General features: G+C 42.7%; 1 protein-coding gene across 3 annotated transcripts in view; it reads left to right on the top strand.

Moving 5' to 3' along the window:
- The window catches only part of ZSWIM5 (zinc finger SWIM-type containing 5), a 176,208-nt gene that overhangs the window by 148,757 nt on the left and 14,452 nt on the right, over nucleotides 1-12,999 (top strand). Inside the window, exons 6-11 of one of the 3 annotated variants that reach the window (XM_012511383.2) lie at nucleotides 501-677; nucleotides 3,386-3,532; nucleotides 4,864-5,001; nucleotides 7,650-7,910; nucleotides 8,122-8,257; nucleotides 9,470-9,627. In XM_012511383.2, coding sequence (XP_012366837.2) covers nucleotides 501-677; nucleotides 3,386-3,532; nucleotides 4,864-5,001; nucleotides 7,650-7,910; nucleotides 8,122-8,257; nucleotides 9,470-9,627 — 1,017 coding nt within the window. The remainder of the gene's footprint in view (nucleotides 1-500; nucleotides 678-3,385; nucleotides 3,533-4,863; nucleotides 5,002-7,649; nucleotides 7,911-8,121; nucleotides 8,258-9,469; nucleotides 9,628-12,999) is intronic. The other 2 variants (XM_030823772.1, XM_030823773.1) reach the window with 2 other exon arrangements.

Raw genomic sequence — 12,999 nt, 5'->3', positions numbered from 1 at the left:
TTCAACTCTTAATATGAATTTCATGAAAGTCCTTGGTCTGATAAGGGAAACTTGGTATGAAACAAGTTACAGATTGGCCAGGGATATTACCTAGCTTCTTTTCTCTACCTTTGACCTTGATAGAAGCAGTTTATATCTTCATGATTGAGTGGCTAAGCACCACTACTCCTCTTCTATTTCATGTAGCTTCTGGATCTCAGGAGAAATTAGTCTTCTGTAGAAGGAGGAAGTAAGCCATAGATCTCTGTGGGAAGGTTATTCCTATAAAGAGCACACACACACTGAAAGCTTATCCAAAAAGGAGGCAACACGACAGATACTCAGAGAGATTGCAAGTGGCTGCTCTCATTGCCCTTCCTTATAACCTGTTCTCAATACTGCTGCCAGAGTTATTCTTTTAAAATACTATTATTCAGCCAACCTCCCACCCTGAAGAAGACCCAGGGCTTAAAACTTCAAATTGCCTGTCACTGTACTGCTGCATGTTCTTCTTTCTCCAGACTCCTTATCCAGACCAAGACGAACAGTATTCACTAGAGCCATTGAGGGCCGTGAATTACATTGGCAGGATAGCCACCTACAGCGAATAATCAGCAGTGATGTTTATACAGCTCCTGCCTGCCAGAGGGAAAGTGAAAGACTACTCTTTAATTCCCAAGGCCAGCCACTGTGGCTTGGTAAGTCTAGCCCTCCTCGAAGAACTTTAGAGCCACGCTCACTTCATGCCAGGCCCAAATGAGCCATCTTCATACGTACCTGCAACTCAGACCACAATTTGGACAGTTTTCACGCAGATCTTTTGAGGCTTTTATTAGGGATATTTATGTGAAGCCTAAGCCATTTGCATGTATACTCAGTTGTGATACAGCAACCTCAAATAAGAATTTGCATCCTTTCCTCTAAGCTTTGAGGGGGTGAAAGGAGTTAATGCATCTCAAAGAGCATTAACAAAGCAATTAGGCCTCAGTTCACAGCTTGTCTGAGTTATTGAGCAACAATAGTCTACTCAATAGTTATTGAGCAACATTATAGTCTACTCTGAAATTACATGTTTTGCTAAAAAAGCACTAATTTGAATTTTTTTAAATCTCTTATGCTAGTAAGTAGACACAATCTGCATTTGTCACCAAGCAGTCTTCCTTTTCTCCTCCCCACCTTCCTACCTTCCTTCATGATAACAGGATAGAGCTGTTGCATTGTGAGTTTAAACCCTCCTCTGAAATAGTTTCCTGGCTTTCCCTCAATCAACCTGTCCCTGACTTTATCACAGGATACTCATTTCAAAAGAGACATTCTTTTTTAAAATATTCATTTTCCGAGCCTTACAGCAATGACATACATTTTCATTGTCTTCTCCCAATTCCCTACCTCCATCTCTCACACCATATCTTTGTCTTGCTCAAGATTTTGCTGAATCTAGATATGCCTGTCTCTCTTGAAAGCAATAGCCAGACACAGAGTCACCACCTGAAGTTTCCTCTGATCATCTTTCTTCTCCTGTGATCCAACACTTCTAAAACGTAAATCTAATAAGCATGTGAAAGAATATATACCTCATTAACAAAGATGCAAATTAAAACAACACTGAGTTAGCATTTTTTGATTTTCAAATGGTCAGGTGTTTTTAATTAAGATAATTAGTTTCTGGTGTAGGAGAGGTTACATGGAGCTAGGTACTCTCATTTACTACTTATAGGAGTGTAAATACTTACAGTCTTTCTGAAGGGTATTTCTTCTTATCAAAAGCCTTTAAAATATGTTCATACCATGTGATCCAGGAATTCTACATGTAGGAATTTATCCTGAGCCATAGTTAACTAAGGATATGCATATAGCTAAGGGGCTCATTACAGCATGGATAAAAATAAGGTACAGATGAGAAAAATTGGGAACCATATAAATGTCCAACAATAGGGGATTGATTAGCTCAATAGATATACCTGTATTCACCAGAATTATATGTAATCATTTTTAATGTTATAGATGTATATTTGATAACATGGAAAAATATTTACAATGTGTTATTAAGTGGAAAGGCCAGTTACAAAACAGTAAGTATAATACCATCCCATTTTTAGTAAAAACTTACTAGGCTGGGCACGGTGGCTCACGCCTGTAATCCCAGCACTTTGAGGGGCTGAGGTGGGTGGATCACCTGAGGTCAGGAGTTTGAGACCAGCTTGGCCAACATGGTGAAACCCCGTCTCTACTAAAAATACAGAAATTATCCGGGTGTGGTGGCATACATCTGTAATCCCAGCTACTCAGGAGGCTGAGGCAGGAGAGTTGCTTGAACCTGGGAGGCGGAGGTTGCAGTGAGCCGAGATCACGCCACTGTACTCCAGTCTGGGTGACAGAGTGAGACTCCATCTAAAAAAGAAAAAAAAATTACTAGAAAAGTGTGAGCAAATATACATGACACTGGAAAGAGTGATTATTTCTGATTTTTATTTTATATTTATTTATATGTATTTTCAAATTTTCTGCAATTCTATAATTTTTAATTTTATCCTTAAGAAAGCACGAAATAAACCATAAAGCTTGTTACAATTACTCACCTATTTGTAAGTCTTTGGTTTGGTAGTCTTCCATTATCCCTAAGGTAAATTCAAACTCCATAGAATGGCATTCAAAGCTGTTTACATTCCAAACTCTACCATTTCCAGGCTATCTTAGGCCACATAACATAATTCTAACTACATGGAACTATTTGCCATACTCTGAAGATGGATGCTATTAATATATTGAATAATTTTTATGCTTTTACAATATGCCCTTGCTTATGTTTCCTTTGTCAGGAATGTCTTTCCCTGTTTGTCTACCTGTTTGAAATCTTACTTGTCCTTCAAAGCATAGTTCAAACGTTATTTTCTCTCTGTATATATTTCTATCATGTTACTTCTTTTTAGCTGCTTTATAATTACATTTATGTATCATTTGTGAGCTCTTTGAGGGCAGTGACCACTTCTTATTCATCTTTGTACTTTCTTTGCCCAGCATACTCCCTGGCATATAATAGGTTTTCAGGAAATGTAGGATTAATTAAATGAATGAGACTTTTCCCATTAGGCAGTTAGTTGCTACCTCCATTGGTTTCCCATAGTATAATATATGTTTGCAAAGAGGAACTACATTTTATTATCCTACTTGTGTGTCCCTTTCTACACCATAGACCACGCTGAGGCTGCAAGGTAGCTCTTTCAAGATATCACCTGTGATTTATTCAACTTTTATATCTTTAAAGATAAAGACACAGTTCCTAGTATACAGTAGGTGTCAGGTTGAATTTGAGGAACCGGACTGAATACAAACCCTCTTTGTCAGGTATAAATTTTCCTGATTTGAAATTTTAACTAGACCAAAATATCTTCTTCTTACTTGGTAGAGCATGTGCCTACAGCCTGTGCTCGGGTTGATGCCCTACGTTCCCATGGTTATCCAAAAGAGGCCCTCAGACTCACAGTGGCCATTATTAATACTCTGAGGTTGCAGCAGCAGCGGCAACTGGAAATCTACAAGCATCAGAAGAAAGGTATAGTAATTAGGAGCCATCTAACCCTAACCCCCTTAGGCCCAAAGCTGATGAGGATCCTCGGTGGATACAAGGCCCGGAAAAGCTAGGGAATTCCGGGTCATTCTCCTTGCTGTGTGGAATGCCTCACTTTATCTTTATGAATCTCAGTTTTCTCATCTGTTAATTTGGGAATAATACCTGTTTGCCTCCCTCATAAGACAGTTAGAAGGCTCATTAAAATCTGGTATGAGAAGACCATTTTTAAACTGTAAAGCTGTGGACAGGCATGGTGACTCACACCTATAATCCCAGCACTTTGGGAGGCCCAGGTAGGAGGATTGCTTGAGGCCAGGAGTTTGAGACCAGCCTGGGCAACATGGTGAGACCCCATCTTTACAAAAATAAAATAAAGCCCGGGTATGGTGGCTTAAGCCTGTAATCCCAGCACTTTGGGAGGCCGAGGCAGGCGATCACCTGAGGTTGGGAGTTCGAGACCAGCCTGACCAACATGGAGAAATCCCATCTCTACTAAAAATACAAAAAATTACCGGGCATGGTGGCACGTGCCTGTAATCCCAGCTACTTGGGAGGCTGACACAGAAGAATCGCTTGAACCCAGGAGGCGGAGGTTGCAGTGAGCCAAGATCACACCATTGCGCTCCAGCCTGGGCAACAAGAGCAGAGCTCTGTCTCAGAATAAATAATTCATTAATTAAATTAAATTAAATTAAATATGCCAGGCACAGTGGCTCACGCCTGTAATCCCAGGACTTTGGTAGGCTGAGGTGGGTGGATCATTTGAGGCCAGGAGTTCAAGACCAGCCTGGCCAACATAGTGAAACCCCAGTTCTACCAAAAATACAAAAATTGTCAGGCATGGTGGCACATGCCGGTAGTCTCAGCTACTCTGGAGGCTGAGGCATGAGAATCGTTTGAACCCAGGAGGCAGAGGTTGCAAGGAGCCAAGATCACGCCACTGCACTCCGGCCTGGGTGACAGAGTGAGACTCTGTCTCAAAAATAAATTTTTAAATAAAATAAAATTAGCAGGGCATGGTGGCACATGCCTGTAGTCCCAGCTATTCAGAAGACTCAGGTATCTCTTAAAACAAAAACCTGTAAAGCTCTATCCACATATGCACTACTAGCAGGCAACCCAAATGCAGACCACGTGACGTTATAGCTGGCTGGTATGTTTGTGGCCAGCCCTATCAACCCAAAGCAAGACATTAGAGAAGGTTTTATTTGACTCTCAGGGTCAAGGTTGGAGAGACTGATAAGAAGACCCGGCAGGGACAGATAGCAGTTTGTCTCTATCATTGTCTAAAATTTTAACCTGCTTGTTTCCAGAACTGTTGCAGAGAGGAACCACAACCATCACAAACCTGGAGGGCTGGGTGGGCCATCCCCTGGATCCCATTGGCTGCCTGTTTCTCACTTTGACTGAGGCCTGCCGCCTGAATGATGATGGCTATCTGGAGATGTCAGGTACAGGGGTCAGCCTAAGGCAAACCAAGACTGCCCTTGTTGGCTAGAATGGTGGCTCACACCTGTAATCCTAGCATTTTGGGAGGCCAAGGTGGGTGGATTACTTGAGTTCAGGAGTTCAAGACCAGCCTGGACAACATGGCAAAACCCTGTCTCTACAAAATATTAGCCAGGTGTGGTCAGTCACCTGTAGTCCCAGCTACTTAGGGGCTGAGGCAGTAGGATCACTTGATCCCAGGAGATCGAGGCTGCAATGAGTCAAGATCACACCACTGCACTGCAATCTGGGTGACAAAGTGAGACCGTGTTTCATTAAAAAAAAAACAAAAAAAAAAACTGCCCTTGTCAGCCCTTTTCTCCCTTCCAGACTCTGTTCTACCTCCTTTTGAAGTTTTTTCCCCCTCTTGTCCAAACTAGAGCACCCTGAGAGGTTTCTTCATACTTGCCCATTTCCCACCTTCCTTTCCTACCCTTTGGTCTGGACTTGTCCTGATTTCACATTTTACCTTGCCAGCCTTCCTTGTTCCTTTTATTTCCCTATCATAAATGCCTAAAGAATGTAGTCCAAGAAAAGTAACAAGTGATAGAGAAATTTTAGCAGTCAGAGGCGAGAACCTAGAGCAGTCTGAAAGTGGGAAAGAACTTCCATTAAGAATCTGTGTATCCCTTGCAATTGCATAATAATATTTTCTGGTTTCCTTTGAACTTTCTTCCACATGATGGTTTTGTACCAATTTTACAAATAAGAAATAGAGGAGAATAATTTAATAGAGTCTCAAGACTCTATTAGAGTAGCCCAGAATAGATAGAGACAAAATTGATTCTTTTTTCTTTTATGCCTTCACTTACCGTATACATATATCTACTTTAGTATTTAGCGTGCTACATTATAATTTATTTACAAATAGTTCTCTCTTACTAGACTGTCAGCTACTTGAAAACAAATTATGACTTCTTTATCTTTGTGTTCCTAGCACTTAGTGGAGGACCTGACATTTAACAATCTTTCATAAATATTTATTGGATAGATGAGGGAGAAAAGAAAAGAAACCAAGACTTTGACGTTTAAACCGTGCTTACTTCCTGAAATTGTGTACCCAGTGGTGGAGCATATGAGATAATAGTAACATAAACATTGCAAATGTTAAAAAAGTAAGAGTTTAACTGTAGGGATTCAGATTTCTCTCGGTAGAGATATAAGGGATGGCCCCAAGCCAAGTGAGGGCTGCTCCTTATCTTCCCTCTGATCCCTTGCAAAGTGAATCATCATCTTTGGTCTGTTTCATCTGTACAGTAACATTTACATCTTGGAAACCTGAGTTTGCACTTTGGTTTATTCATTCACCACTAACACATAGCAATACCTAGAACAACAAGATGGTCTAATCCCTTTAAGATGTTCACATTCTATGAAAGAGACAGAAATAAAAACAGACAATTACAGCATTACATAATGTGCCAGCAAAAGATAAGATTTTATACTTCCCTAACTGGCTTAGCCAGTTCATATATTAACAAGGAGGTGGGCCGGGCGCAGTGGCTCTTGCCTGTAATCCCAGCACTTTGGGAGGCCAAGGCAGGTGGATCACCTGAGGTCAGGAGTTGGAGACCAGCCTGGCCAACATGGTGAAACCCCGTCTCTACTAAAAATATAAAAATTAGCTGGGTGTGGTGGTGTGCGCCTGTAATCCCAGCTACTCAGGAGGCTGAGGCAGACGAATTGCTTGAACCTGGGAGGCAGAGGTTGCAGTAAGCCAATATCGTGCCACTGCTCTCCAGCCTGGGAGATGGAGCGAGACTCGATCTCAAAAAAAAAAAAAAAAAAAAAAAAGGAGGTGGGGCTGGGCATGGTGGCTCTTGCCTGTAATCCCAGCATTTTGGGAGGCCAAGGTGGGAGAATCACTTGAGCTCAGGAGTTCGAGACCAGCCTGGGCAACATAATGAGACCCTATCTCTACAAAAAAATTTTAAAAAATATCTGGGCATGGTGGCATGTGTAGTCCCAGCTGCTCAGGAAGCTGAGGTGGGAGGGTCGCTTGAGCCCAAGAGGTTGAGGCTGCATCAGTGAGCCATGATTGCACCACTACACTCCCACCTTAGCAACCGAGCAAGACTCTGTCTCCAAAAAAATTAGAAAAAGAAAGAAGTGGGAATCTTTGTGGCTCTGTGTAACCTTTTTTTCAATATATTTTCCTTACTATTCTGGGGTTCTGATTCAGCTTCCCTGTGATAGCTGTTGACCAAGCTGTATCCCAAAGGTGGGAGGGAAAGACAGAAGACTAGGCCGGACACGGTGGCTCACACCTGCTGGCTCACACCAGCACTTTCGGAGGCCGAGGTAGGCAGATCACCTGAGGTCAGGAGTTTGAGTCCAGCCTGGCCAACATGATGAAATCCCCTCTCTACTAAAAATACAAAAAATAGACAGGTGTTGTGGCATGTTCCTATAATCCCAGCTACTTGGGAGGCTGAGGCAGGAAAATCGCTTGAACCAGGGAGGCAGAGGCTGCAGTGAGCTGAGATTGTGCCACTGCACTCCAGCCTAGACAACAGAGCAAGACTCTGTCTCAAAAAAAAAAAAAAAAGAAAGAAAGAAAGAAGACTCTACCAAGCCTGACCTAAAGAATTTGGTGCCCTGTTGCCCTCAGATATGAATGAAAGCAGACCCCCTGTGTACCAGCATGTACCTGTGGCTGCAGGTTCCCCAAACAGCAGTGAGTCCTACCTGTCATTGGCCCTGGAAGTTGCATTGATGGGCCTGGGTCAACAGAGGGTAATGCCTGAAGGCCTCTACGCACAGGACAAGGTATGCCGTAATGAGGAGCAGCTCCTGAGCCAACTCCAAGAGCTGCAGCTGGACGATGAGCTAGTGCAAACACTGCAAAAACAATGCATCTTACTGCTGGAAGGTAAGTAGAAAAGAGTCTCTTGTCACGGTGTCTTTGGCCCATGACCCTGAGCTCCCCTCTCCAATAGAGTACAAGTACAGGAACATTTATGACATTAAAATGTAGTGAAGGTTCCCATGATTAGCAAACATGCATGAGATATTGGGGCTCAAGTCCAGGCTGGCAAATGGAAGCATACAGATAAATAACTGGCTGGCTTGTCTTCCTCCAGGAGGTCCTTTCAGCGGTCTGGGAGAAGTCATCCACCGAGAGAGTGTTCCCATGCATACCTTTGCCAAGTATTTGTTCTCAGCTCTGCTGCCTCATGATCCAGACCTGTCCTATAAATTAGCCTTACGTGCCATGAGGTGGGTAGCCCTTTCCCAGTCCAGTTGCCTCCACCAAAGCAGAAGTGTCCAGTGCTCTTTTTCATTGCTTATTTCACTTTCTTTTCTTTCCCTCTTTGTCATTCTGTTGGACCTGCTACTAAGTGTACCTTAAAATGGCTCAGATATTTTTATGTGATCTAGGATTCGTATCTGGATTCCTTGTTGGTGACTTGGTTCCCTGGCAGTACTTATGGTTGATTGTCTGAGGAAGCCCCTGAGATGTTAATAAATAAGGAGCATTTAAGACCTGAGTCTTCCTGTTCAGTGGTTAGTCAGGCAAGCTGAGAAGGGGTCTGAGCCCTTCTGTAGTTCAACTGAATCAAGGTTCCCAGAGCACAGGTCCCCAGAAGAAGCTGGGGGAAGTAGAGATAAATATGTTTACCCCAAGACTTGAGAACAATGAGCTATGGGCATCTTGTTTCCAAGCTAGAATAGGATCCTTGGTTTAGGCAGTTAAACCTCTGGGATGTGGCAGACTGTACAGAAGAAGAATTTTAGTCAGACTGTAAGGCTGGGAGAATACCCTAGCTAAAACAGGAAATTCCTTGGCATGTATTTCTTATACTTTTAGAAATAACCAGGCTGGGTACAGTGGCTCAAGCCTGTAATCCTAGCACTTTGGGAGGCCAAGGCAGGTAGATTGCTTGAGCCCAGGAGTTTGAGACCAGCCTGGGCAGCGTGGTGAAACCCCGTCTCTACAAAAACAAAAAATACAAAAATTAGCCAGGCATGTTGGTGCACACCTGAAGTCCCAGCTACTCAAGAGACTGGGGTAGGAGGATCGCTTGAGCCCAGGAGGTCAGGGCTGCAGTGAGCTGTGATTGTGCCACTACGCTCCAGCCTATGCAACAGAGAGAGACACTGTCTCAAAAATAAATAAACAACCCTATGTTTCTTTTTTAAACTGTATTAACTTTTCTCTTTTTTTACAATATATCATACTATTCAACCCGATAGCTCTTGAACTGCCTTTCACATCCATTTGTAATGGAAACTATTCAGCGTTGAGTTCTCAAGTGCCCAGGCACTCACCTCATATAGTGTATAGTACCATAGGTTTAAAAACCTTCAAAGCTCTTAGTTAATCCTTTCCTCTCCCCAGTTCCTCCCCAGCAAAGAGCAAGCTTCTCTAAGGTGGCTCAGAAGCCCAGGGTCTGGATGGTGGCTGATGATTCTTCCTGGGTCTTCCAGGTTACCTGTTTTAGAAAACTCAGCTTCTGCAGGCGACACATCCCACCCTCACCATATGGTGTCTGTGGTGCCCAGCCGTTATCCTCGCTGGTTCACGCTTGGACACTTGGAATCACAGCAGTGTGAACTGGCCTCCACCATGCTGACTGCTGCCAAAGGTGAGCATAGATAGACCTTAAGCTCCAGCATCACCCATCTGCCTGCCCAGCCATGGCATGTCAAAGGCTTGGCCTGCAGTCTCCTGAGGAAGAGAAGCTCCTTGACCATTTAGAGTGATAGTGATCCTCACTTTGATTGCTGCCATTAGAAAGAGCACCTGGCCAGGCGCAGTGGCTCACGCCTATAATCCCAGCACTTCGAGAGGCCAAGGCGGGCAGATCATGAGGTCAAGAGATTGAGACCATCCTGGCCAACGTGGTGAAACCCTGTCTCTACTAAAAATACAAAAAGTAGCTGGGCATGGTGGTGGGCGCCTGCAGTCCCAGCTACTCGGGAGGCTGAGGCAGGAGAATGGCGTGAACCCAGGAGGCAGAGCTTGCAGTGAGCCGAGATCGCGCCACTGCACTCCAGCCTAGGTGACAGAGCAAGACTCTGTCTCAAAAAAAAAAAAGAAAGAGCACCTGGATCCAAGCCAAAACTTTACCCTAGTTACTAATTGTAGGATACCGAATATGTAAAAGTAAATGATCTTTAAGTTACTTCTAAGTCTAACCTTCTGTTTGATAGAATCACTTCACCTTTCTACACCTCAGTTTCAAATCTATAAAATGGGGATCATTGTCAATGACCTGTCAGCCTCCCAGGGCCACTGGAAGATCTAATGAAGTGATGACTAAAATAGAACTGAACTCCTTACAGATATAAGAGTTGGTGATTTTTTTTTCAGTGCCCTGGTAAAAGATAGGCAGTCCAAAGTGATTCTCAGGCCTTTAAGCTCACATACATCCTGTTAGCTATGCAGGTTTCACCACAAACAGAAGTAAAAGTAAGCCCCTATATAAGAAGGAGCTATGATAAAATGCTAGCCACCATGAGCTCCTGAATATTTTAGACCAGGAAACTACATGGATTTTGAAGTTTTTTTTTTAATTAAAAATAACTTTATGTGGTATCTTATTGTGCCCCCAAAAATACATGCTCATTAGAGAAAAGGTAAAAGTTACATATAAATTAACATAAAAATGATCAGCAAACAAATACAAAAATAGAACAAAGCATATGATCAGACAGTTCACAGAAAAGGAGATACAAATGGTTTTTAGACAACTAAAATACCTGGTATCACATTAGAAATACAAATTAAAATTAGCCTGAGATAACATTTTTTACTCATCTTATTGGCAAAAATCAACAAATCTGATAATGTGCATTCGTGTGAGGAGTGTCAAGTGGGGAGTGGTGGTAGCCTGCATGGAGTATCAGATTCCAAGCAGGATAAGGAGGAGGACCACAGATCTAAGGAAATCAATGAACCGCAAGCCTAATAAACATGAAGAAAACTATACCAAGGCACATCATAACCAAAATGCTTAAAACCAATAATAGAAGAGAAAATCTACTTAAAAGCAATCAGAGTAAAAAAGATACATTACAAAGGACAAAAAAACAAGTATGAGAACAGATTTCTAATTAGAAACAATGTAAGCCAGAAAACAGTGGGAAAAAAAATCCCTTAAAGTACTTTAAAAAAAAAAAAAAGTATCAGGCCAGGCACGATGGCTCACACCTATGATCCCAGCACTTTGGGAGGCCAAGGTGGGCAGATCACTTGAGGTCAGGAGTTTGAGAACATCCTGGCCAACATGGTGAAACCCCTGTCTCTCCTAAAAATAAAAAATTAGCTGGGCGTGGTAGTGCACAGCTGTAGTCCTAGCTACTCAGGAGGCTGTGGCACGAGAATCGCTTGAACCTGGGAAGCAGAGGTTGCGGTGAGCCGAGATCACACCACTGCACTCCTGCCCGGGTGACAGAGTAAGACTATCTCAAAAAAAAAAAAAAAAAAAAAAAAAAAAAAAACCTGTCAAACTAGAATTTTATACCAATGAAAATATATTTCAGAAACAAAGATGAGGCCAGGTGCAGTGGCTCACACCTGTAATCCCAACACTTTAGGAGGCCAAGGCAGAAGGATCACTTGAGACCAGGAGTTTGAGACTAGCCTGAGCAACATAGCAAGATCCTGTCTTTACAAAAAATTTTGAAAATTAGCCAGGTATACTGGCAAGCACCCATAGTCCCAGCTACTCAGGAGGCTAAGGTAGAAGGACTGCTCGAGCCCAGGAGTTAAGAGACTGCAGTAAGTTACCATCATGACACTGCACTCCAACCTGGGTGACAGAGCAAGACCCTGACTCTTAAAAAAAAGAGAGAGAGATGAACTAAAAATCTTTTTCAGACAACCACAGTACAATTAGAAAGCAATAATAAAAAGATATTTTAAAATGTCTTAAGTTTTTGGAAATTAAACCACATACGTGTATATTACTCATGGAGCACAGAAAAAAATCACAAGAAAATTAGAAAATCTTTTGACTGTATGAAAATGAAAGCACAAGTCAAAATTTGTGGAACGTAGCTAAGGTTTTACTTATAAAGTTTTAGCAATAAATGAAAAATGCTTCAAATCAGTGATCTCAGATTTCACTTTTTTTTTTTTTTTTTTTTTTTGAGATAGAGTCTCACTCTGTTGCCCAGGCTGGAATGCAGTGGCGCCATCTCTGCTCACTGCAAGCTCCACCCCCCTGGGTTCATGCCATTCTCCTGCTTCCGCCTCCCGAATAGCTGGGACTACAGGCACCCGCCACCATACCCGACTAATCTTTTTGTATTTTTAGTACCGACGGGGCTTCACAGTGTTTGCCAGGATGGTCTCGATCTCCTGACCTCGTGATCCGCCCACCTCAGCCTCCCAAAGTGCTGGGATTACAGGCATGAGCCACTGTGCCCAGCCCAGATTTCACTTTAAGAAGTCAGAAAAAGAAAACCCAAGGTAAGCATAGGAAAGGAAATAATAAAGATGAGAGCAGACAGGTGCGGTGGCTCATACCTGTAATCCCAGTACTTTGAGAGGCCAAGGAAGGCAGATCACTTGAAGCCAGGAGTTCAGGACCAGCCTGGCTAACATGGTAAAACTCCATCTCTACCAAAAATACAAAAAAAAAAATTAAGTGGGCATGGCGGCACGCGCCTATAATCCCAGCTACTCAGGAGGCTGAGGTACTATAATCATCTGAACACAGGAGGTGGAGGCTGCAATGAGCCAAGATCACACCACTGCACTCCAGCCTGGGCAACAGAGTAAGACTCTATCTCAAAAAAAAAAAAAAATCAGAACAAAAATCAATGAAATAGAGAATAATCAATGAAACCAAAAGCTGATTCTTTGAAAAGATCAATTAAGGCCGGGCACGGTGGCTCACGCCTGTAATCCCAGCACTTTGGGAGCCAAGGCAGGTGGATTGCTTGAGGTCAGGAGTTCGAGACAAGGCTGGCCAACATGGCAAAACCCTGTCTCTACTAAAAAATACAAA

The sequence above is a fragment of the Nomascus leucogenys genome, chromosome 12 (genome assembly GCF_006542625.1).
Source record: "Nomascus leucogenys isolate Asia chromosome 12, Asia_NLE_v1, whole genome shotgun sequence".
Classification (NCBI taxonomy): domain Eukaryota; kingdom Metazoa; phylum Chordata; class Mammalia; order Primates; family Hylobatidae; genus Nomascus; species Nomascus leucogenys.
This window is presented reverse-complemented; position numbering and strand designations above follow the sequence as displayed.